Genomic DNA, 26,061 nt, shown 5'->3' with positions numbered 1-26,061 from the left:
TACATGTGTAGGACAAGCAGAAAAGGCCAAAAGCTATGTACATATGACCATATAAGATGATGTTAAGTGAAATGAACCCAAGATAGGAACACAAGTATCTTTTTTTTTCTTGCTATTGTTTCTAACGTATTTGGGGAAACGTTCTCTCTTCTTGCCCAGGACATGCCTGGACCACAGCCTGCCCTCTTTATATTCCTGTTGAAGCAGGAATGACAAGTGCATGCCACCACACTTCTATTGTGATGGATTCTTTTTATTTTATTTTATTTTATTGTATAGATGCTGTACAGAGGGGTTACAGTTATATGAGTAAGATAATGAATGCATTTCTTGTCCAGCATTGTTATCCCTTTGTGATGGATTCTTGTGGACATTTTTGTCCAAGCTGGTCTCACTGAGATCCTTCTGATCTCAGTGTCGTGAGTGCCTAGGGTTATGAGCATGAACCACTAGCACCTGGCTACTCACTCTTTTATATTTTTCTTATTTGTTTTCTTTTGGGGTTTGTTGTTGGCTTTGTTTTGTTTTGGGGGAAAGTCACATTCTATAGCTCAGGCTATCTTGGAACTTGTGATTGTAATTCTATGCCTTCCTCCTCATCCTCCTCCTTTTCTACCTCCTCTTCCTTTTTCCTCTTTTATAGTATTGGAGTTTGAACTCAGGGTCTTGCTCTTGTATGGCAGGCACTCTACCACTTGAGCCACTCTGCCAGATCTTTTTGCTTTAGTTATTTTGTTGTATTTTTTTTGCCAGTCACGGGGCTTGAACTCAGATCCTGAGCACTGTCCCTGAGCTTCTTTTGCTCAAGGTTAGTACTCTACCACTTGGAGCTATAGCACTACTTCAAGTATTTTCTGTGTATATGGTACTGAGGAATCAAACCCAATGCTTCATGCATGCTAGGCAAACACTCTACCACTGAGCCACATTCTTTGCCTCTTTAGTTACTTGTTTTAAAACAGTCTCACATTTATGCCTGGTCCAACGTGGTCCACCATCCTTCTTTACTCTTCAAATGCATGCCACCATGCCCACCTTTAATTGATTGAGATAGGTGTCTTGAAAAAACGTTTTCCTCAGACTGACCTCAAACTTTGGTCCTTTCAATCTCTTCCTCCCAGGTAGCATAATTACAGGGATGAGCCACCATGCACAGCTGTTTTTCCACTCTTTGGGGGAGGGGAAGTATTAGGGTTTAAAGTCAGGGTCTTGAACTTACTGTGGACTGAGCCACTTCCCAATCCCCCCCCCCCCCGCCATACACACACACTTTGGGGGGGGGCATTGAACTGTAATCCTCTGATCTCTACTTCCCATGTAGCTAGGATTATAAGTAGAGCCAATGGGAACTGACCTCTTTTCTAGCTCTTGTATCAACACTTGTCACTGGATTTAGGATTCACCCAGGTAACCTAGGATAAGCTCCTAGGCTTAGAGTCTATAACTTAATCATATCTTTTGCCATATAAGCTGACAGTCACAAATTCCTGGAATTAGGTGGAGTCTATCTTTGGCGCCACCATTTAGCCTATTATACCATTAATAATTATTTCATTTTATTTTGTCACTCCCCTGGGGTGGCCAAGAAATAGAATCAAATCAAATATAGCTCTTCCTAGGCTAAAAGATGTGTGTGCAGGGGCAGGGAAGATATAGTTTTTTGTTCCTTGCAAATGTGTAAATCAAATATAATTTATTTACATGTCTATTAAAGCCAGCCTCTCTCTCTCTTTCTCCCCCTCTCCCCCAGTCAGGTACAACTGCCCTGTTCTTTGCTGCTCAGCAAGGCCACAATGAAGTCGTGAGATTTCTCTTTGGATTTGGAGCATCCACTGAATGTAGAACCAAAGTAAGAGAGCCTTCTTGATTTCATACTTTGTCAGAGGACCTTAGCAGTCATAGATCTTTATTCTGCCCTTAACTGTAACTACAAACTTGTACTTCCTTTTCTGTAAGATTCCCAAACTGAGGGAGGGGGTTTTACAACCTTATGGTAGGGGTTCAAGGCTTGTTCTAGTGATTCTATTCCAAACATTAACTTTTTCTCTGGAGTAAACTTGGAGATTTTCCAAAAGAGTTACTTAGACCTTTTCTTGCACTGTTTGCTTTCTCTCTGCTACACTAAATTTTAAACCAGGAGGGATACAGTGGAAGATGCCTGTCTAACTCTCCCTGTTTCTATGGGCTTTATTCTATCTCAAGATTAATCTCTGAGGCAGGTGCTGGTAGCTGATGCTTTTAATCCTAGCTACTTGAGAGGCTGAGAACTAAGGATTGAAGTTCAAAGCCATCCTTAGTAGCAAAGTCAATGAAAGGCTATGTACTCTCCAATAAATTACTCAGAAAGGCCAGTTGTGGCACTGTGGCTCAAGTGACAGAGCACTAACCTTGAGCCAGAGAAGTTCAGGGACAGGGCCTAGGACCCTCGTGTGTGCGCATGCGTGGGCACACACACACACACACACACACACACACACACACACACACACACACACACACACACACACACAGATTAACCTCAGTACTATAATAGGAATTATTATTGGCAGGAAGCTGGCTTTTGTGGGTTTTCTCATGAAATAAACAATACATAATTAAAACATATAGCTCAGCAAGAAGTTGTGGTTCTTTATTTAAATAAGTTCCTGATTTTCATTTTTGACTTACAAGTAAGAAAATTGAGATTGCAAAAAGATCACTTTTGTGTTCACAATATGTTTTTCATTGTTAGCCATTTCTGATCTGCAAATAAGTTAAAATATTTGAAAATCTGCTCAAGTTGGAAACCTTTCAGTTTTTATTTTAATCTATTGATATTTAGATACCGAGTGGGGAGGGTGATTCCAGTGGATTTTTTTTCCTGTTAAAATGATGCTATTAAATAGATCTGAATTTCATGTAAGAGTTCTATCTTTTCCAAAACCTGCAGTTGTACTGTGTGTATGCCCTTAAACATATAGTAACACAAGATAAGTTATTTTCTATTCAATGTCATTTTTATTTCTTATTATCAATGCAATACAACTCAAAACAGAAAGTTCTTTAAACTTATATCTCGCCGGGCGCTGGTGGCTCACGCCTATAATCCTAGCTACTCAGGAGGCTGAGATCTGAGGATCGTGGTTCAAAGCCAGCCTGGGCAGGAGAGACCGTGAGACTCCGATCTCCAATAAACCACCAGAAAACTGGAAGTGGTGCTGTAGCTCAAGTGGTAGAGCGATCGCCTTGAGCTGAAGAGCTGAGGGACAGCGCCCAGGCCCAGAGTTCAAGCCACACGACCGACAAAAAAAAATAAACTTATATCTCAACAAAGTCCATATATCTGTACCTATATCTGAACCAAGTCAAAATGCTCATGTATGACTGAATATTATTCCAGTCTTTGTTTTGGTTAGCAAGTCAACACTTGCTTAAAGCCTTTATACATGAACCACTCTGTGCTGTTGCAGAAACCTGCAGAACACAGAGGCCTAGAGGAGAAGTTCCATGTGTTTCCATGAGGCCAACTGCAGGTGTCTAAGAGCTTTCCCTGGGAAGAAGAATGTCAAGAGATTATAGTATAAATGTATTGCCAAAAGTGATTTTATTTCAATAACTGTTCTCTTCCTTATACAGCTATACAAATAATAATCTACAAATGTGTTTTTAAAAATCAAAAGAGCCAGCACCAATGTACCACCTGTAAACCTAGCTAATCAAGAAACTGAGCTCTGAGGCCCATGATTTAAAGCCAGCCTGGTCAGGAAAGTCTGTGAGACTCTTATCTCCAATTAACCACCAAAAAGCCACAGGTGGAGCTGTGGCTCAAGTGGTAAAAGAAGCCAAAACAAAACAAAACCTCAGTCCCTGAGTTCAAGTCCCAGGACTAGTGTGTTTTCTCTCTCTTCCTCTCTTCTTCTCTCTCTCTCTCTCCCTCTCTCTCTCCCTCTCCCTCTTTTTTTCTCTCTCAAAGAGATCAGTTCTTTTTATCATAATTATTATATTTTACTATTCTTTTGCCACATGATGCAAAGATATGGGGACATTCAAGGGACAGAGCTTGAAAACAGGGCAGCTCATTGGTGGTATTAAGCAGTTTCTCAATGTTCCCATACCACCACCATCTTCAACAACTTCAGCCTTCCTCCTGTCTCCTTTCTGTTTCTTTCCCTTTAAGCACCCTTTCCAACCACACAGCCCATCCCTTATCCCCCAGGATATTGCCTGTGCATGATCATAGGAGCTCTTATAGCACAGTTTCTACAGGTGAGGCTACCTGCCATCTGCCTATCAGTCATTCCACATGACAGAACTTCACCTTAGGCCTAGTAGATCAGAACTCTCTTCTAGCAAAAACCCTATGTCCAAATTTAGAAGCCACACAGCCATATTAATGATTTGCAGTTTTGAACCAGATTGCATGTTCTCAAATTATTTATTATTAACTTAAGTGTCCACAGAGCCAAACAACTCAACAATCCTAGATGGGAAAAGATAATGTCTTACCAGTACCACCTGAGAAAATCCATTAATGGTTTTCATTGACCACAAACTCAATGAGTCAGTAGTGTGATGTGGTTGACATAAGAACTAATTCTAATTTAAGCTATAGAGATAAAAGTAGAGTGGATGAAACACCTGCTTTACAGTGCAATGCTGAGTTTAGGCCCCAAACTTTAAAAGAGACCTGGGAAAATTGGCATATGTTCAAAGGAAAACACTAAGCAGGAACGTGAGAGACACATGAAATATACTATCATGTGCTGTTCTAATGGAGGCAGAGGTTGTCTCATGAAAGCAATAGCCCCAAAGGGTCACCCCATCAAAGCACCTTAGACTCAGTGGCTTCTAACCAGGTACACTATAGACAGAAGCCCATGTTTGTTAAGGGAGTCTCTGGCCAGAAGCCTTGAGAGGTTCTTCTGGTATTTCTAAGGCAGAACTGACAAAAATGGTACAGACTTTCTATCCTATGATTCCTGAATAGATGATTCTGCATTTGGCATGAGAAACTTCTAAATCATAATAACTTGGTGAAATAACTTTATCTCTGAATAAGTCATCCAAGTTTACAACATCATTTCTCATCGTTAAGGTGAATCCTATCAAAATTGTTGGGGTCGGTGGCTGGCTAATGTTGGCACTGCTGCCATTTTTCAGTCCAACATTACGGTTTTGGCAAAAAGACTCAGCCAGCCAAAGGCAATTACAGAAGAATAATTTATTGTAGGAATAAACTAAACAGAGTAAAGTGCACGAGTCTCTGTGTCTGGGTGCCTGTTTCTCCATGTGTCCACATGTGTACCTCTTTCTGCACATATGTCGATCTGTCCCTCTGTCCACAGTCCACATACGTGCTTTCCCTCCTCGCTTTTTTTTTCTGGGGACCAGTTTCCTGTCTTACATAGCAGGAGAACAAAAGAGGCTTAGTGCCAAGTCCTGGGGCATGTTAGGCTGGCATTACATAACCCTTTTTCTGTAAGCCTGGGCCCCTAACTTATGACCTTTCGTCACCTTTAGGATGCATAGGTGTGAATTTTTATGTGCTCCCCTGCAATCATTATAAAAGGAAAAGGGGAAAAAAGGAAAGCGAGTGTCTTCCAATGTTCTGTATGAGGAGCTTCTGCTTGAGCTGTCTCTAATGTGTTTATATATTCATGTGCATAGGATGGAGGCACTGCCCTGTTGGCTGCCAGTCAGTATGGGCACAGACAGGTGGTGGAGACATTACTGAAGCACGGAGCCAACATCCATGACCAACTTTATGTGAGTGCTTGCTAAGGGATGTCCAGTGGATACCTGCTCCTTCCTTTATCATGTATTACACTGCAGTCTAAATTCAGATGTCAGATAAGCCAGCTTCAAAAAATATCATAATGAACAGTGGGACTCTAATCTTAGACACTAAAAGGAAAAAAGAATAGCTCATCTGTTGAGCTTATTCTGTCACATTCCAGCTACCTGCTCAATTAACATCTTCAAACATACCATGCATATGTACTCATGCCGCATGGCATATGGACTTGTCAAAAAGCAAAATATACTGACCTGTTGTATTTGTGTGGAAGGGCATGAAGAGAAGAACCCAATATATTTGAAAGATAAGCAAGGTAGATGGATGAAGACCCATGAAAAGAACATGCTCTATTGATCTTTGACGGCCATCTGCTGCTAGCCCAGGTCTATTTCCAGCTAATTGGCAATTAGCACATTATGTAAGGACTCTTGTCATGGTAATTCTATAGGATTTATGACAAGTGTTGTTCTGATTTTGTAGGAAAAAAAAGAAAATATGGGATATGAAGTGATTTGACAGAGTCTCAAGGAGACAAATTATCTAGGAAACTATTTTAGGTCACACCACAAGTAAGTAGGCATTTAACCCTTATGCCTCAGGCACTAAACTTTCATAGTCAGGTAATGAGCTATGTAGGTGTGAATGTCTCCATTTGAATATCCTTTTTAGAGTTTACCTAGTTAACTCTGACAAATCACAGGCCACTTTGAAGTCTACAGCAAGTAGCCTTACCCTCTGGTGCTTTCCTCAACATCTGTAACACTTTCTGAACCTGCAGCATTACTGTGGAATGTTTGGATTACTTGATAATGATCTAAAGAAGTGTTTCTCAACCCTGGATGCCCATTACAGTCCTGGGGAGCTTTTAGAAATACTCGTTTTTTCTAGAACTGATTCCAGGACAACCAAACCAGTCTCTGGAGTCACAACTGAAGCAACAGGTGGTTCTGACATATGGCCATGTCTAAGAAATGTAAATCTAAAGCTTTGGCTATAGACTTCTCTATGTGTCTATCAGTGAAGTGTAGCTAAGGGTGTATCCTAGTTTATGTAGCCAAAGGCTTTGGAAAGGGAAAGTGGATGGTGATTTTTCAGAGCTTGACCACTCATAATCATCAATCCAATTTGAGTGTGGATGTAGAATTAGTGTACAGATAATACTCTGACAGAACATTCTTGGGGTGGTACAATATCTTAGAACTGAATTTGTGGGGTACCTTGCTCCTAGTACATTTTTCTTTGTTAATAATGTTGGTCAGGAAATTTCATGCACCATAACTTCCACACTTACCTTTACCCAGATAGTCCAAATGCTCCCATTAAAAACAGCTGAAGATGGGCTGGGAAGGTGGCTCAGTGGTAGAGCGCTTGCCTTGCATGCCTGAGGCCCTGGGTTCGATTCCTCAGCACCACATAAGCAAAAATTTAAAAAAAAGCCGGAAGTGGCGCTGTGGCTCAAGTGGTAGAGTGCTAGCCTTGAGCTGAAGAGCTGAGGGACAGCGCCCATGCCCAGAGTTCAGGCCCCATGACCGGACCCAAAAAAAAAAAAAAAAAAAACAGCTGAAGAGTTGGGCACTGGTGGCTCATACCTGTAATCCTAGCTACTCAGGAGGCTGAGATCTGAGGATCACAGTTCAAAACCAGCCCAGGCAGGAAAGTCTGTGAGACTCTTATCTCCAATTAACCACCAGAAAACTGCAAGTGGTACTGTGGCTCAAGTGGTGGAGTGCTAGCCTTGAGCTGAAGAGCTCAGGAATAGCACCTAGGCCCAGGGTTCAAGCCCCACAACTGACCCCCCACCCCCCCCCCAAAAAAAACAGCTGAAGAAAACTAACTTTAAAAAGTAACTAAATAAAAAATGAACAATTAGAATATGGGGACAGGGACAGAGATCAAGGATTCCTGAAACCTTCTAGAACTGAAACTTGTGGTGCATAATGAAAATCCAGTATACCGTCCAGTTCAGAAAATTCCCAAGTTAGCAACTGTGGAGGGCATGGTAGAATTTTATGACAATGCATTAAGAAGCAGCTGAATATTATTTTATCCCAGTATCAAATTGTCAAGAACAAACTATGTCAGAAATATAGATGGGAATGCTGTGTTTTTCCACAATGGCAGAATTTATTGAATAACAAATTCATGAGCTATGTCAATTTCCTTGGTGTTAATTTACCAAGTATCACTGATAGTTGAGGCCATGGACAACAAAAGTTCTTTTCTTCAATCTCAATTGCTAATATTGACTGTCAAATCACACATCACACTTCACACTAATTTAGAGGTTACAGAAAGGGTTAAAGCATCAACCACAAGGTTCAAAGCTAGAGCTGAAAGTGGAGACAGATACGAAGAGAGTTACTGCAGGTGGTTAGGTAAGATATTGGTAAGACAGCGATTGAGGCCTGATGGTGACAAAATACAGAGTTCCTCCTGGCTGCCTTGCTGATTCTAGATGCAGAGCTGTTTTTCAGGTACAGAATTGATATGGCTTACTGCATCCAAAATTTGAGTGGGTCACATCAAGCAGGGGAGTGCAGCTGAATTGAAGTGATAGGGACAGAGTTAGGGATTCTTCACCTATTAATCCTTGCCACACACACCAGATAGCCAGATGGCAGGTGAGCCTGCCCTCCCTGTCCTATTGCTAAGTATGATTCAGCTGTAGGAGTGTTATCTATCCTGGGTCTGGTGTGCTTGAGACTTCAGGGGAGTGGTTATCTTGATATAGGTTGATATGCCCACTCATCCAGATTTTTTTTATCTAATTTGATAAGTTTACTGCCGTTAACATTTTATTTGCTGTAAACAAGATGTAGGGTAATTCTGTTTTGGCTCTCACATTCAAAATGGAGTAGCTTAGGTCAAAACTATGGCTTTCTAAAAAGAGTAAGTCAAGGCTAGACCAAGCCCTTAAAGCTGTTCTTTATATGACATAGAGTAACCCAGAACAGGCCCAATCTATTCTCTTCACAAACATCTGCTTAAAAATCTGTACAGGTTGTTTAATTTTTTTTTTTATTATTGCCTTAAGGCCCATCTGGCAGCACAGCTGACATCGTCGGCAATCCAGTACCTCACCTGTGACACATCTGGTTAGACTTGAAGGAAAGCTGGTGTGTGTTAGCTTGTGGTTAGCATTCCCACCTGGAGGAGTGGTAATGAACTGTGTTGTCTGAGTGTTTTCTACTAGGAGGAGCTCTGTTAAGAAACAATGAAACCTGAGCTTCTCTGTGTGAAACAGGCACCCAGGAAAATACATATGCTCAGCCAACCCATTTACTGAAATAATCTGACAATATAATTCTTTTTTTTTTTTTTTTTTTGTCAGTCGTGGGGCCTGAACTCTGGGCCTGAGCACTGTCCCTGAGCTCTTCAGCTCAAGGCTAGCACTCTATCATTTGAGCCACAGCACCACTTCTGGCTTTTTCTGCTTATGTGGTGCTAAGGAATCGAACCCAGGGCCTCATGCGTGCAAGGCAAACACTCTACCACTGAGCCACCTTCCCAGCTCTGACAATATGGTTCTAAGAACAACAACAACAAAACAGAAATCATAGACACTCAGTTGAAAACTCAAGCCAGCATTGGTGGCTCATGCCCATAACCCTAGCTATTTAGGAAGCTGAGATCTGAGGGCAGGAAAGTCTGTGAGACTCTTATCTCCAATTAACTAACAAAAAAAAAGCCAGAAGTAGAGTGGCGGCTCAAGTAGTAGAGCTCTAGCCCTGAACAAAAGAAGCTCAGAGATAGCACCGAGGCCACGAGTTTAAGCCCCAGGAATAGCAAGAAAATTGGAGCACTCATTAGATCATGGACAGGACTGACTTTTATATTTATAGCTATTATTAGTGTCTGTTGAACTGTCAGGAAGCAACTTTGTAGAGATTCTTTCTAAGGAGGGTTTTCTGAAAACAGTTCTGGGAATCAACCAATCCTAGGGTTTTGCTCCTCTAGTTAGGCAAGCACTGTAGCACTAAGCTATACCCAGCCCATCGTGCCTTTTAATACTTCAAGAAACTGCATGTTGAGGGAGAGGGGACATGGATAAGAGAGCAAGAAAGAGCAAATTAGAAATGAATTTGAAAGGCCCCCGCTCATAAAAATACATGAAATAGGTTTGAATATTTGTCAATTTAACCCTTAACCTCATAACTGACAAAAGGTTAGAAAAGGAAAATTGTATAAATGCATGCATTTGGAGCTCTTAATTTCTTTTAAATAAATACGAAACTTGATTCTTTTTTTGAACACTTTTTAATCTGTTATCTCTCAGGATGGAGCCACTGCCCTCTTCTTAGCCGCCCAAGGTGGTTACTTGGATGTTATTCGATTATTGTTGTCTTCAGGAGCAAAAGTCAACCAGCCAAGGCAGGTAATGTCCACGAGGGAAGCTTGCCACAGTGTGTACATACGAGGCAGGGAGGGCCAGGTGTCCCCGAGCAGCACATACCTGAGATAACTGGTAGCTCTAGGCATTCTTTAAATCCTTTTGCCCTGTAATAAAAAAGTTAATCTTTGATTTAGATTTCAACTATTCTATGCTTCTGACTTGCCTAACAGCCTATGAAAACAAGCTGACATCACAATTGAAAGCTTTCAAAACTGGAGTGTTTAGTGTCTGAGGTCAAGTACACATTCTGCCACCTCCTGTTCAAATAAATCATGGCTGCACTGAAGTAGAGTGTTGGCTGGCCTGTGCAGAGGTAAATAGAGGCAATGCCCTTGTGTGGTCCCTCTGCTGATATGCTATGTTATCTCCTTACCTACCTTTCTTGCTGAGCCCAAGAGGAGCTCATGCCTGTCTAGAATCATGAGTAGGTTTGCTCACCCCCTTCTTTTCTTACAAATTATAGGTTATGGAGACTTCATTTACCAATATCTGGTAATTCACTTAACAACACAGAAATGCAAAATAACACTGGCAGCACCTTATAAATGGTAAAGAACCCACCAAACAGAAGGGAGCATAATTAGCTATTCTATATGACCTAGTTGTGCCCAGTCTTTAATTAATTAATCTTTAATTAGTCTTTAACAAAACATTTCAGATTAGGAACCACTTTTACAAAGGTAAAGTTTTTTTAAATATTTTTACTAGCTTTAAGTAGTTATACAAAGAAGTTGCCCTTCAACAAAGCAATTTGTGACTGTAGTGCCTCTTGATTGATGTCACCCCTTTCAACATTCTCACCCACCCTTTCCAACCCATTCCTTCCCTCGCTTTTCTTAGTTTTTAGATTGTTTATTGAGGGGTTTTTGCCATTTAACAAAGCAGTTTAAGCTGGACACCAGTAGCTCACGCCTATAATCCTCACTACTCAGGAAGCTGAGATCTAAGGATCATGGTTCAAAGCCAGCCTGGGCAAGAAAGTCCATGAGACTCTTATCTCTAATAAACCACTAGAAAACTGGAAGTGGTGCTGTGGCTCAAGTGGTAGAGCACTTACCTTGAGCTGAAGAGCTCAGGGATAACACCCAGGCCCAGAGTTCAAGCCCCACGACCAACAACAACAACAACAAAAAGTTTATACAATGCATCTTGATCTGTGTCATCCCTTTAGCATCTTCACCCTCTGTCGATGCACCCCTTCCCTTGCTTTTCTCAATTCTGTGGTATATACATTCCTGCCTGCATTCTACTCCTTTCCCCCTTCATTCTTCTACTCCTCTTTCCTTGCCCCCCACTCCTCTTGCAAGTACCTATATCCTGGTACTTATTTTGTTGAGCTTTGACTTAATCTTTCTAAAAAATTAAACTATTTGCTGGGCTAAGAAGGTGGCTCAGTGGTAAAAGTGCTTGCCTTGCATGTATGAGGCCAAGGGTTCGATTCCTCAGCACCACATAAGCAGAAAAAAGTCAGAAGTAGTGCTGTGGCTCAAGTGGTAGGGCACTAGCCTTGAGCTGAAGAGCTCAGGGACAGCGCCCAGGCCCAGATTACAGGTACCATGACGGACAAAAAAAAAAAAAAAGAATTATACTATTTGCACTCTCCATAGAGCCATTAATTCATTTATAACTGCTTGCCTACCACCCATAGATAGGCACATTCTAGCTACCACAAATGACAAAGGTAGTTGGTGTTGTTTTAAGGGAAAAGTCAAGCTCATTTCTTTCTAGTAATTACCATCAAGCAGGCTTCCACTGTAATTGACTGGTAAGGGAATGCTGGGATATGTATAGAATTCATAGGAACAGGGCCTTCATGTTGGTCTGAGATGCAGGCCATAGGCTTCTTGGGTTCTCAGAAGCGAAAGCCCTGCTGAACCTTTGGGTAGGGCAGGTTTAAGTCAAGAATTCACAATTTTAAAATCAACTCTGCCAATAACTAGCCATGTGGTTTTGACAAGCTAATCAACTTCTCTGGACTTTCATCTCAAAATCAAGAGGCTGGGAAAAATGAGCCTGATAGTCTCTTCAAACTCCCAGAGTTTTAGCATTTGTTTTTATTAAACTTTCAGTTAGTATTTCCCACATCGTGCCCGTGCTGCTACTAACGTCAGACTTTATTTTTAGAATTTTAAAGATCTTATTAGTTCTAGAGGGCCTCAGAAACTCTTTGGGGAAAAAGAGTAGTTTAGAGAGAGTTATACTGTCCAGCCTGCCTAAGCTGATATTTGAGAGTTACAGTTTAATATTTCCTTGTCAGTTCTTATTAGTTTGAAACTGGTGATTGCTTCTGAATCAGAGACTTGGATTTACCAAATTAAAGACATGGATGGGTATTAAATTGCATAAGTTTGTTTTGGAAGCCATTATCAAAGGTACCTCTGTGAATCTAGACAGGAAATGGTTAAGATTATCAAGTCTCTGTCAGTACATGCTTCCAACATAACTTCTGGCACTTTTTGACAAATCAGGTTGTAAAATAGATTTAGTATTCACCTGCCTAAAGCTCTGTTTATAAAAAAATAAAATCACCCAATTTGATATGGGACAGTATTTCAAATAGTGCATGGGTTATATACACTTGAATCTAAACTGAGTCATGTGTTGACGTTGAAGCCAACAAGGTAAAGGGTAGAGCAACACTGCAGTGGTAACCATAACACACGTTGGCTGTTTTCCTTCTTCCACACGGAGGAGAATAACCCAGTCAGAGTGGATGACCTGGCCTGTGAGTGTCAGAGCCCAACCCAGGTTAAAGGGGCAGGTGATACACCCTTCCACAGGCACAGGCAACTACCTTATGATAGTTTCAAACTGGGGAGTCCAGCTCAGAAAAGGCTTTCATTCAGGAAACATGTGTTTCATAACATTGGAATTGCTTTGGAAGACAAAAAGCAGCTGGGCACCAGTGGCTCACATCTATAATCCTAGCTACTCTGGAGCTCTGAGGATTATAGTTCAAAGCCAGCCCTGGTACTACTGAACTACCAAAAAACACTAAAGTAGAGCTGTGGGTCAAATGATACAATGCTAGCTTTGAGCAGAAGAAACTCAGGGACTATGCCCAGGCCCTGAGTTCAAGACCTAGGACAGACACCAAAAAGAAAGAAAAAATAGCAATAAAACATTCCCATTTTATACAGTACACTCACCCATTGTGCTCCCAAATCATAATCATTTTTACTACCTTTCTGTGAGTCTATAACTAGAGGCTTTTATCTAACAGGGAAGACAGGTTCACCTTCCCCCTTCTCTGAAAGTATACCCCTGCCGACTTCACTCTGCTTAAGAAAACAAATGATGTCACAAATATGACCAAGGTGATACCAGCCCTGGATATCTATCTCAGTTGACATAATGGGTCATTCCCAAAAACTGCGTAAGATTATAAATAAGGACAAGCATAGGCTCCTAATTATTTATAAATCTGATTTATAATTATTGCACTGACCTATAAAATTCTGACATTTGATGACATGTTGTGACAGGGTATTAATAAAGTTGCAGTGAAATTACTCAGCTGGGGCTGGAGGCATGACTCAAGAGGTAGAGCAAGCTCCAGTTCAAACCCACGTACGAAAAAAAGAAAGAAAGAAAGAAAAGAAGGAAGGAAGGAAAGAAGGAATGGAGGAAAGGAAGGAAGGAAGGAAGGAAAGAAGGAAGGGAGAAAAGGAAGGAAGGAAGGAAGGAACCACTCAGCTGATATTTGATCTGAGCTGCAGTACAATGCCTTTTCTTTGTAACTCTATCACTGAGAACTTAGTGGAGATATTTTTGATATCTATACTGAGGAATCACAATCACAAAGCCAGGTACAGTCAGACATTGGCTTCTCCTTTCCACATTGTCTTTGGCAAATAGGTCAACAGTCAGAATCACTGAACTTCAGAGTCATTCCAAAAGCCTGTTTTATTTTCTTGTATCTTCACCAAGTAGAGTGGATGTTACTCAAAGCTCTAATCCCTAAGATGTCTATTCAGTCAAGTTTTCTTTCCTCTTTCTTCCTTTCTTTTTATAGTGCTAGGGTTTGAACTCAAGGACTTGATCTTGCTACATAGACAGTCTGTCACTTGAGCCACATCTCCAGCCCTTTGTACTTGAAGTTAGTTTTTAGATAGGGACTTGAGTTTTTGCCTAGGCCTTTCAGGATTGTAATCCTCCTCCCTGTATAGCCGGTAACACAGGTAGGCACCACCACTCCTGGCTTATTTTTTTAAATGGGCGTCTCACTAACTTTTTGCCAGGGCTAACCTTGAACTGTAATCCTCCCTATCTCTACCTGCCTCATACTTAGTTTTTCTATCGACAGTTTTTCTACCAACATACGCTGTTTCCAAATTCAACTCACTTGCTTTACAACATTTTCTATTGTGGCGAAGGTTGGACTTTATTTGCCTGAGTTAGCCTGGCATCACTCATTTCCATGCCGTCTTGTTCAGGTGCTAATCAGTATTTCTTTACATTCCAATAGAAAGGTTATCTAATAGAGCACCTTCTCTTCTAGAAGCCTGTAATGGGAGTTTACACACATTGTTGCTGGGGCCTGGCAAGTAAATGTTTTTCTAGGTCATAGGGTTGGAGGGATGAATGCAAAGGTGGGGAACAAGGGTGGGGGTGGAGAGCCTCTGTGGTTGACAGGAGCAACCACAGGAAGGCTTGAACAGACAGTCCCTCTGCACAAGGCAGGCACTCATATAAGCTGAGTTGACTGTCAGAACACACACAGCTTGGGCAGGGCACTAAGGAGGGCTGAAAGCCTGTGGTCCTGAATGATGCATGACTGAAAATTAGGAAACTCTTAAGTGTGGGGCCTAGGTTCCTGGGCAGAACAGCAGCCCCAGGAAGAATGTAAAGGGCAACTAAGGAGCTGGGGAGGGAGAGATGAGAATATGGAGGTATTAAGGAGATGAACACAGTTTAGCTTGGTTTATTAGCTACATGACCTTGAGCAAGTTGTTTACTTCCCCTGAACTTCAGTTGCTCTTCTTATCTGTAAAACCAGACAATCATGCTATCTCTGCCAGAGGATTACTATGAGAAGCATATAAAATAATCCCTCAGAAACTTTGGGGGGGGGGGGATAAACTAGGCTTTGAACTTGAACTCAAGGCCTCTCACTTGCAAGGCTGGCACTCTACCACTGAGCCACACCTCCAGTCTCCTTAGTGCAGTACTTTTGGTCACGTAGAGCTAACATCAAAATTGCCTTGATATCAGATGCCATCTGCTACTGGCAAGTTTCCTTGCCTCTCTTCTATCTTAGAATAGAGTTGGTCCCCAAGGGAAAGAGGACAGAAGTGTGATAGAAGAGGCAACATTGATTAGAATACAGTATGAACATGTGAAATCTCCTCCTGTTTAGCTGATATAAGCCAATAAAAGAAATAAAAAAGAATTGGTTCCCAAGAGCCTGCCTGGCCTGAGCCTGCAGGTGGAAGTAGTCTACACATAAGGACTGGAAGACAGTACAAAGAGCTCCTGCCATTCATATCCTTGCTCCTATTCAGGGATTGATTTTTATTCTTTTTGTCTCATAAACCATTTAAGATTAGTTTCTAGTCAGGCATGGTGATGTACACCTATAATCCTGGCACTTGGAAGGCTTACGCAGGAGAATTGCAAGTTTGAGGCTAGCCTAGGCTACACAGTGAGTTCCAGGTTGCCTTGGAACAAACAATCCTGTTTGTCTCAGAAACAAATGTACAAACTAGACACTGGTGGCCCATACCTATAATCCTAGCTACTTATGAGGCAGAGACTGAGGATCATAGTTTGAAGACATCCCAAGCAGGAAAGTCTGTGAGCCTCTTATCTCCAATTAATAAAAAGCTGGAAGTGGAGCTGTGGCTTAAGTTGTAGAACACCAGCCTTGAGCAAAAGAGCCCAGGGACAGTACCCAGGTCTCATATTGTGATCTATGTATAATATACATTAGATCTACATGTTTATATCTATAAAATACATTCAAGTATATAATAATAGATTTGGAAGGATCTATGAAAGCCAAAAGCTACTAAAGATGGGTATTCTTATGATCCAACCCTCATGAGAGGCTAAGGCAAAGGATAGAAAATTTGAGGCCTGGGCTACAAAGCATGACCCTGTCTATAAAAGACTATTTAATCTAGTACTTGAGTCCTTCCTGTAATCACCAGCCAGCCACTGTTGAGCATGCCCAGGCATGCTCAAACTAAGCTGTTCAGCTTAGTTTGTCTTTATCCAGCCTCATTATTGACCCTGAGTCTCCATGTGTCTTTCATCTATCACTTGGTCTATCCTTTTCCACTTGGTATACACACAAATAGTAACAGCTGCCTTAAACCTTGAGATTGTACCTTCTGCAAACTATATGTTTCCGTGTGTGTGTGTGTGTGTGTGTGTGTGTGTGTGTGTGTGTGTGTGTGTGTGTGTGTGTGTGTAGACAGACACACAGGGCCTGTGCACACAAAGGGCTTGTGCACTATCCCTGAGCAACTTTTTCTCAAGGCTAACATTCTAGCCACAGCTCCACTTCTGGCTTTGTGGTAGTTAATTAGAGTTAAGAGTCTCAGGGCTTTGAACAGCAATCCTCAAATCTCAGCCAACTGAGTAGCTAGGATCAAAGGTGTGAGCCACCTGCACCTGTCCAAATGTTTCCTTTTTTAAAAAAAGTGCTGTGGAGATTGTAACTGTCACTTCATAGTGATTTATGTATTTTATTGCTATTATTCTTTGGCCCTTATTGTTATTCTTTCTGTTTAGGATTATGGTAGGATTATTGTAGTTTAAATAGCCTGAAAAATGTATGAATTGGATACATAAATTACAAGTGCAGAGATTTTAATATAAAAGGCAAATTGTTTTAGATTTCTTTGTATTGTACATATTTAATATTTGCCTGAAAGGGTTTAATGGGGTTTATTGTTGTTGTTTGAAGCAAACATCCAGTGAAAATTCAGTTGACATTTTCTGAGTGTCTGTGAGCCAACCCTGATGCTTGCTGTCTTTATACCTGTTTCCTCTATAAGGCTCATTTTCTCCATTAGTGGACACTGAAGATGACAAGCATTTCCCTAAGGTTTCATAGCCAGGTAACTAGTTTTTCCCCAACATGTCTGTTGCAGTCGCCATAACTATTACAAATTGACAATAGCAACAGTTGTTCCCAGCATGATCATCTGTGCACTTTTCCACATGCAATTTTATTTAAAAAAAAAAAAAAAAAAAACAAGCAAGCCCTTGAATTGCATATCTGGAAGGAAGCCCAGCTCCCTTCCCTGCCTGCCCTCTGGTGGAGATATTTGCAAAGAACAAAATGGACCCAGAGCAGGCAAGGAAAGAGAAGTGCCTTCCTCTCTCTGCCACATGACAAAACCTAGAAGGTCCTGCCTACAGTTTTATCACTACTCTTAACACTGTACAGCAGTCATACAGAAATGTCTCTTCGGTAGGCTAAGTTCTTTCTAGACCTGGGACATCTCTTTTAGCATTCTGCCTGAGATTAGAAGCTAATGGTTAATAATGGTTGGCTGGTTGAATGAATGAATGTATGATTATATCCTAAACTGGGAGAGCCAAATTAAAGAACATGGAAGTGCTTTGTGAAAGATAAAATAATCTTAGTTTGTGCTTTTAGAACAGAGGATAATTTTTAAATTAAATATTAGAGTCAAGACGATTTCCAAAAAAGCCCCAGGAAAAGGCTGGAGGAAGTTGTTTCAACAACTCTTGTCCTACGTCTCCCAAGACAGAGGCGCTAACAGACTCAGACCATATCACGGCGTCCATTCCCAGAGCCTTCTGAACTTTCATGAGTTTGCCATCTTCTGCCATTCCACTCAAATGTCCCTGTCCTCTGTCACTTAGCCAGGACAATGGAAAATAATCTTGTACTTTGGCTAATAGGCTGGGACTGAAATTACACTCTACAGCAGATGTAACTTTATATTCTGTAACTGCACCGGCTTGCCCTTTAGCCAGTAGGTAGGTAAATCAGTCTTATCTGTCTAAAGCAGACTCTTGGGGCTATGTTACAGTAATGACCTCAGGGATTAAGTTTAGGTGATTCCAGATCTTGCTTCATCCTCCTGCCCTTCTTTCCAAAGTGACCTAAGCTCTCAGCACTCAGGCAGTCACTCTGGCATTGGGTGGGAGTTAGGGAGATGTAACATTGTCCTCCCTGCTCCCCAAACATCCTGCCCTGGTACCTAGACAGCCAGCTGGTCCCATCATAGACACTGGCTCTGCCTTCATCTCTACTCATGAAGACTGCCTCTGTGGCTTTGGTTCACTCCTGGTCAGTTTCCCCAGCACTTCTGGGTTAATACAGACACACCTGGTTAGCCAGATGCTGAGTGGATGTGGGCCATAGTGGTTGGAGGATGTTTCATGTTCTCATGTCCACTGCCAGCATTTCTATTCTTTTGTGTGTGTGTGTGTGTGTGTGTGCACGCGCGCGGGCGCACATGTGTGTTGGTCATGAGGCTTGAATGCTGGGCCTGGGCGCTGTCCCTCAGCTCTTCAGCTCAAGGCAATCACTCTACCACTTGAGCCACAGCACCACTTCTGGTTTTCTGGTGGTTAATTGGAGATAAGAGTCTCACGGACTTTCCTGCCCAGGCTAGCTTTGAACCACGATCCTCACAGATCTTAGCCTCATGAGTAGCTAGGATTACAGGCATGGGCCACTGGAACCCTGCAAACCATTTCTGTTCTTTCAGACACTAGCTAGAACAGCCACTCTAGGGGACTTGTGATTTTTCATGAACTCAGTCCCAAGGAGAAAATTTCCCTGTCTGGAATTCCCCACAATTTACTTGGGTGTTCCTCCCACCCTGGCTTTCTTCTCTCTTCCCCCCCTTGTGCTATCCCTTGATTCTCCTTCCTACACTAGCAAGATTTCCCATTTTTCCATTCTTTCTGGTAGGTATGACCCTACTGTCAAATCCTTCTCTATCCCTTGGGCATTTTGCCTTCTCCTTCTGGAACAATCATCCCAGCTTCATAGCCTACAGTTCACAAAAAAGGGGGTATTGGGGAATAATACACAATAAATGCTATCCTGCCTAACTAGTTAGGGTACATCATCTCCTAGAAGAAGCTAACATAAACCTAACTTCCTTAAAACTTGATGTGGCCAGGGGGGTGGGGAGGGAGGAGGCTATGGACATCAGAATAGAAGAGTCATGTCTTGAGTTTGATCCACCTCCCCCTAACCCCACCTCAAAGGAAACTGCCCCTTGGCCCAAAGACATGCTCGGTTTATGCTAGGTAGGTGTGTCCTGTTATCTTAACTCCACCCACTGGGATATCTGGGGATTGACAGTCAGGCTAGCTTGCTTCTGGAGGTATGGAGTTTGTCCTGTCTCATGTGCAACTCCACTGCCCTGAGCAACGCTCCCAGACAGCTTTGCAGCAAGTCTGCCGGAGACTCTGGTTTTTGTCAATTCCCAACGTGGACATGGACAACTTCTTAAGTAGGCCAGACCCTGCCAGAGGACAAGCTTGGTAACCATGGGCAGCCTCCTTTCCTCTGGACATCTCAGGCTGCTGGCTTCAGGATTATGTTTCCCACATTCTAGAGGCCCAGTGGGGTGGAACCTCAGTCACAATGGCTGCCTCCTCTCCCCTGCAGGATGGAACGGCACCCCTGTGGATCGCGTCCCAGATGGGCCACAGCGAGGTGGTGCGGGTGATGCTGCTTCGCGGAGCTGACCGCGATGCCGAGCGCAATGTGAGTGTCAGGGGTGCTGCGATCACCCAGCCACGTGGCCCACTGGGCTCAGACATGCCCAGAAAACAGGGTTTATATTTTGTCTATAACTCACCGGGGCAGCCTCTCAACCTCCACCTGCTCTTTAGCAGGAAAACAAATTCCGATGTGGCGGAAACTTCCCAGGTGTTGAAGGCGCTGTCTTTTACCTGAGAGGACTTCTGGACCAACTGAGGAGGGGGGAGTTTTACTTGGCCTCAGACCTGGGATCTCTGGTTTAGAGCCAAGCAGTGACTCTGGCTGGCTAACCTCATCCCTATTCCCTGCAGAGCCAAGTCCCCCCCATACATCCCTCCAACTCTGCACTTCTATACCCTGCCCTACTGTCCACAGTAGTTTGTGCAGTGTCTCCTAATTCTGCCTCAGTGGGCCCAGGCAGCAGGGCTTTGCCACAAGTTAACTAAGGTCAGATTGGAGGTTACAAGGATCTGCCCACAGCAGGCTGTTTGCTTTCTGTCAGGATCTCTGTGTCTGGTCCCTTTGCCTTTCTATTACCATCCCATGTCCCCCCACCCCATGCCAAATCTAAGCCTAAAATGGGAAATCTGAAGGAAAGATCCTGTCCTCTTTTCCCACTCTTTTTCTCTTCTTCCCACCATCTCTAAAGCCAGAGAAGGAAAAATCCCCTCATCCTACTTGCCTTTTTCCCATTGCAGACAAGCCCACAGGGAGAGGTAGGGCCCTGGTTGCAGGAGAACTCAAGAGCAAGTCTTCAAAAGCAGCAAGCAATTAGTACCTTAAAGCAGGAAACTCTCAACGGAATCTGGGAAATCTCTTCTTGAGCCAAAAATGGCCAAAGTGAATGTTAACTTCTTAATTCTTTGCATTTGGACTTTTAGCAGATTTCAATCTATCCCTCCTCATCTCCATCACCCCCCTACACACACACACTCACACACAGGCAAATAGATACATGGGACAAATATATAGATGTATAGAGCAAGATGACTGTAGAAAACTCCATCTTTTAAGATAAAAAAAAGTTCAAAACAGCAAATACAGTTCAACAATAATTTAAATCATAAAAGACAGATAAGCAATTTCCTCCAAGTCCTCCTGGTCCACCAGTATCCTACAAATATGCCCTTGTCCCTGACCCAGTGGCTCTAAGAGATCAGAAGGGTATGAATTCCCTAATCAGACATAATGTGTCTGATACTCTCATATAAATTAATGACCTAATAAACTAAAATACTCCCAGGTTGAAACATTGTTGATTTGTTCTTCTTACACAAATGTTTCTAACAAGCATAATGCACTCCCAGTTCTGAACTGACACTTATTCCTCAGCCAACATATGTTAATAATCAACTTCTATTTTTCCTTTTCTATTCAGGATGGTACTACAGCATTGTTGAAAGCAGCCAACAAAGGGTATAGTGATGTGATCCAGGAGTTGCTTAAATTTTCACCCACTCTTGGTATTTTGAAGGTAAGATACCAGGAGAAATTGTCCCAGTCTATAAAAGGGAGAGCTTAGAAAACAAATGTATATGTATATTACAGTAGAATAAGAGAATAATCAGCCTGGTTAGTGTTTTCTTAAGAAACCACCACCTTAATTCCTTGTGGCTGGATACTTTTATAGACACTAGTAGAAATATGAACATGGCAAAACAAAAAGCAAGCCAAGTGTAATTGCTCATGCCTGTAATCTCAGGTTGAGGCAGGAGGATCACAAGTTTGAGGTCATTGTGAGCTCCATAATGCAACCCTGTTTCAAAAACAAAAAAGAGAAAACACAGTCTATCAGTATTTAATTTTTCAGGGGAAATAAAAAGATATACAGTCAATGAAATTTCTAAAATTGGAAAGTAGCCAGGTGCTGGTAGTTGTAATCCTAGCTACTCAGGAACTATAACACACCTGTAATCCTAGCTATTCAGGATGCAGTTAAGTCTGTGAGACTCTTATCTCCAACTAACCACCGGAAAACCAGACGTGGAGCTGTGGATCAAAGTGGTAGAATGCTAGTTCTGAGCAGAAGAGCTAAGTACAGGACCCAGGCCCTAAGTTCAAGCCCTACAACTGACAAAAAAAAAGCATAAATAAACAGGAAAATAAGCCAAATTGATATCGTTTGGAAGATCTGTGCAATTAAGAAAAATACTGAGGACCTTCTTTCATTACGCTGAGCAAAGAACTACTGTGCTTAGTTTCCTTAAATGAAATAAAATTAGCCTAGCACACCTGAAAGCCCTAGAAAATATGTCTTTCTGGCATCCTGGGTCTTCCAGAAAACAGCCCAACATCTCTTCGGTAAGTTTAAATTATTTTGGATTAAAAATCTCTAATGAACACTAGGGGTCAGCAAACATTTTTTATATATAAAGGACCGGACCGTACATAGGCTTTGTGAGTGTGTTAGTCCAGCTTTTCAACATAAACAATCTAAGAGAGGACAGATTTATTTTGGCTTACAATTTTCTCATGGAGAACATGACAGAGCAGAACACTTTACATCATGGCAGCCAGAAAGCAGAGGAAGAAGGGACCTAGTCCTGTGGCATGCTGCCATCAAACCTCTTCTTCCAGCTAGGCCCCACCTCATAACGTTTCCACCACCTCCCAAAATAGTATCACTTGGTGGGGACCATGGGTTCAACACAAGAGCCTGTGGGAGCATTTCATATCCAAACCATAACAGTGGTCCACAGGGTATGTATCACCATTCCTCAAGTCTGCTATGACAGTAATAAACAAAAAGCAAGGAAAGTGTGGCTTCATTCCCATAGTTTCATTTATTTAACTATATTGTATTTATGAAATTTCCTGTTTTCACAGCTACAAATGTTCTTTTCAGCTTTTTAAGAATCATTTAAACGTGCAAAAGCAATTCTTAGCTTATAGAATAGACAAAAACAGAAACTGGGCTAGACTTGGCCCATAGGCCATACTTTGTTGACCCAACTATATAGCTGTTTTTTTGTTTTGTTTTGTTTTTGTTTTTTGGCAGTACTAGAGTTTGATTTCAGGGCACCATACTTGCTAGACAGGCTCTCTACTACTTTAACCAGACCTTTAGCCCTACCCTACTGTTTTCTTAAACACAGAACACCAAATCTATTCTACGTTGGCACCGTGTTTAGCAGTTTGGAGACTGTGCCCTCACGATCTATCAAGATCTATATAATCAACTATAGCCCTTCTGTGTATCAGCTTTATAATAACAAGTTAAAAACTTTCAAACAATAGTTCTGTATTGTGTGTTCATACTATACATATTTTATCTGCCCTTTGTATTTTATACTCCATTCTTGCTATCATCCATTACCAGAATCGCTGGGTTCACTGTGGCGGTCTCTCTCCATTCTCTTAATGAGCTACTTCTAATCTTCCTTGAACTTGGAAGCCAAAAAAGGTTGCACTTGTTCAAACTGTTTGTAAACAAAATACATCTATGAAAGTGAAATTATGCACATAAAAAGATGCTTTAGAAATGGACTTCTCAATATCTAGGATTGTTTCCAACCATTCTTTTTTGACTTTCTGTTTGGTTTTGTGCCAACACCAGGGCTTAAACTCAGGTCTTGCACTATTGCTCAGCTTTCTTTCTCATGACTGGCACTCTACCATTTGAGCCACAACTGCAGTCCAGCTTTTCTGCTTGGTAATTGAGATAGTCTCTCAGACTTTTCTTCCCTGGGTTGGCTTTGAGCCACAGTCTCAGACCTAAAATCTTCAGATCTAATCTTCTGAGTAGCTAGGATTACAGGTGTGAACCACCCAGCACCTGGCTTCTTTGGCTTTTTTTTATTAGCCATGTTGCAAATAGGTGGAGTTGATATATTAGTTCATAATTAATCATGTAAATTGAGAATAGTAGTACATCTGTAATCCCCGCACTCAGGAGACTGAGACAGACATTTCTTGAGTAACTAAACATGGCTGTGTGCAGAGTCAAGGCCAGCCTGGGCTGCATAGAAAGACCCCTGTCTCAAAAAAATTACAAATATATACATATATAAATATATACATATATATGAAGAGGCAGAGAGAATGTTATCACATTAGTGAATTATCATATATAATACGAAAACAACCATAAGAATTTTCTGAAAGAATGATATTCTGCTTTTACAAAGTCACAATGGGTTTGAGTCATTAGCTTGCATTTGGACACTATTTTTAGACATACATAAAGAATACACACACATACACACACACATACACACATACACCCAACATCCTATTGTTCATCATCCTTATACCAATTTGATTCTATTGTCTTCTTTTCCCCTCCCAGATTCTTTTCCCCTCCCAGATATAGCTCTGAGCTACCTTTATTGCTTCCTTATTTTAATAAGTGTTTCCACTAAATTTTACATAGCATCAGGAATCCATCTTCTGGGCCTTAAGTGCTCACAAATACTTCAACTGAGGGCTCAGAAAAATTGCCTTAGGACACAGACTCAAATACTGTGTACTCAGTGGCTCTAGCTGGGCTCCAAGTAGTCTCTTCAGATATCTATAGCCCAGCAGGAAGTGGATCAGCAAAAGTACAAAGAAAAAAGTTCAGCATAGTATTGCTGGGGGATTTTGTTTGTTTTCCTGTAGCAAATTCTAAAATATATGAAACTATCAGAGGGCTAGGCACTAATGGCTCATGCCAGCTATATCCCAGTTCCAGGTTGGTCTTGGCAAAAAAGTTGGTGAGACCCTCATCTCAACAGAAAAGTCCAGGCATAGGTCTGTCTGTCTGTCTGTCTGTCATTCCAGCTATGGCAGGAAGCAAGCCCAGGCAAAAAGCAAAACCCTATCTCAAAACTAACAAGAATAAAAAGGTCTAGCAGCATGGCTCAAGTAATAGAGTACCTGCCTAGCAAGCAGGAGTAGGTTTTGAGTTCAAAACCCAGTACTATCAACAGTAAATAAATAAATACAAAATACAAAAATAAAATTCTTACAGTGACCCGTGAAGTCATGTGTAGCCTGGGCCAGATTCCTTGTTTCCTTTGCAAGAGAACATTGGTAATCCTTGCACTGACCATGGCTGGAGATCTGAAGGCATTGTACTAGGTGCTAGTGTGACTGCAAGAGAATATAGGAAAGACTAATGCTTGAGGTAATCGTCTTATCATTCCGATGATTCATGATGAAAGCCAAGCTAAGTGCCAGTGGCTGAGCTTCCTCCTGACATACTCTGTCATTTTCTTTTAGAATGGGACGTCAGCACTCCATGCAGCAGTGCTCAGCGGGAATATTAAAACAGTGGCACTGCTTCTGGAAGCAGGGGCAGACCCAGCCCTGAGAAACAAGGTACCCACTTACCCCATCTTTTAACTCCCCTGGGTTTTCATGCAAAGAGATGACATCATCTTAAGCTAAGATAAGCATCACTCTGGCTCCTATGACTGTCTTGAGTTTGCTATAGATAGGGCATTAACCCAGGGAATTGTACTGCAAGCCTTACATTAGCAATGGTTTTCCACTGATAATGGTTCAGGCTCCCAGCAAGAGCAACGGAGGCCAATAAGGCAATCATTACAGGAAGTAAGGATTGTTCTATCATCAGAGATGTGTCCTAAAAATGTCATGGCAGTTTATCACCATCTCTCAGAGTAGGACTTTCCCATCTTGAGCATCACTTGTGCTGTGCTTGGTGACTCCATGGAGGGGAGGGGGAAGGGGCATTTATATTGACAGGTGTACATGCCACTGATACTAAACCAACCTCTATTTTAATCATTCTCAATCTTTAGTTTACAGTGAGGCCAAACTTGTAAGTCAGAGTTCATAATAGCAATAGAAAAAAAAATTGCCTTGTGCTGGAGGCTCACACATATAATCCTAGTTACTCAAGAGGCTAAGATCTGAAGATCTCAGCCTGGGCAGGAAAGTCCATGAGACTCTTATCTCCACTGAATCACCAAAAAGCTGGAAGTGGAGCTGTGGCTCAAGTGTTAGAGCACTGGCCTTGGTGGGGGTGAGGGGGGAGGAGGGGATCAGACACAAGTCAGGAACAGTGCCCAGACCCTGAGTTCAAGCTCCAGAACCAACACACACACACACACACACACACACACACACACACACACACACACACACACACACACACACGACTGTCATTTTACTTCTTTGTATTCAACATCTACTTACGCCGCTGTCACATGCCCAGATGCAGGAAGAATGGCTTATGAAAAA

General features: G+C 41.9%; 1 protein-coding gene across 1 annotated transcript in view; it reads left to right on the top strand.

The window, feature by feature from the left end:
* The window catches only part of Ankrd29 (ankyrin repeat domain 29), a 57,434-nt gene that overhangs the window by 26,944 nt on the left and 4,429 nt on the right, over positions 1–26,061 (top strand). Inside the window, exons 4-9 of the mRNA XM_042675210.1 lie at positions 1,751–1,849; positions 5,647–5,745; positions 10,053–10,151; positions 19,780–19,878; positions 21,254–21,349; positions 25,078–25,176. Of these exons, the coding sequence (XP_042531144.1) occupies positions 1,751–1,849; positions 5,647–5,745; positions 10,053–10,151; positions 19,780–19,878; positions 21,254–21,349; positions 25,078–25,176 (591 nt within the window). The remainder of the gene's footprint in view (positions 1–1,750; positions 1,850–5,646; positions 5,746–10,052; positions 10,152–19,779; positions 19,879–21,253; positions 21,350–25,077; positions 25,177–26,061) is intronic.

This window comes from Dipodomys spectabilis, unplaced genomic scaffold, assembly GCF_019054845.1.
Source record: "Dipodomys spectabilis isolate Male_0828 unplaced genomic scaffold, ASM1905484v1 ptg000024l, whole genome shotgun sequence".
NCBI classification, from domain to species: Eukaryota; Metazoa; Chordata; class Mammalia; order Rodentia; family Heteromyidae; genus Dipodomys; species Dipodomys spectabilis.
Note: the sequence above shows the minus strand (reverse complement) of the source record. Positions and strands in the feature narration are given on the sequence as shown.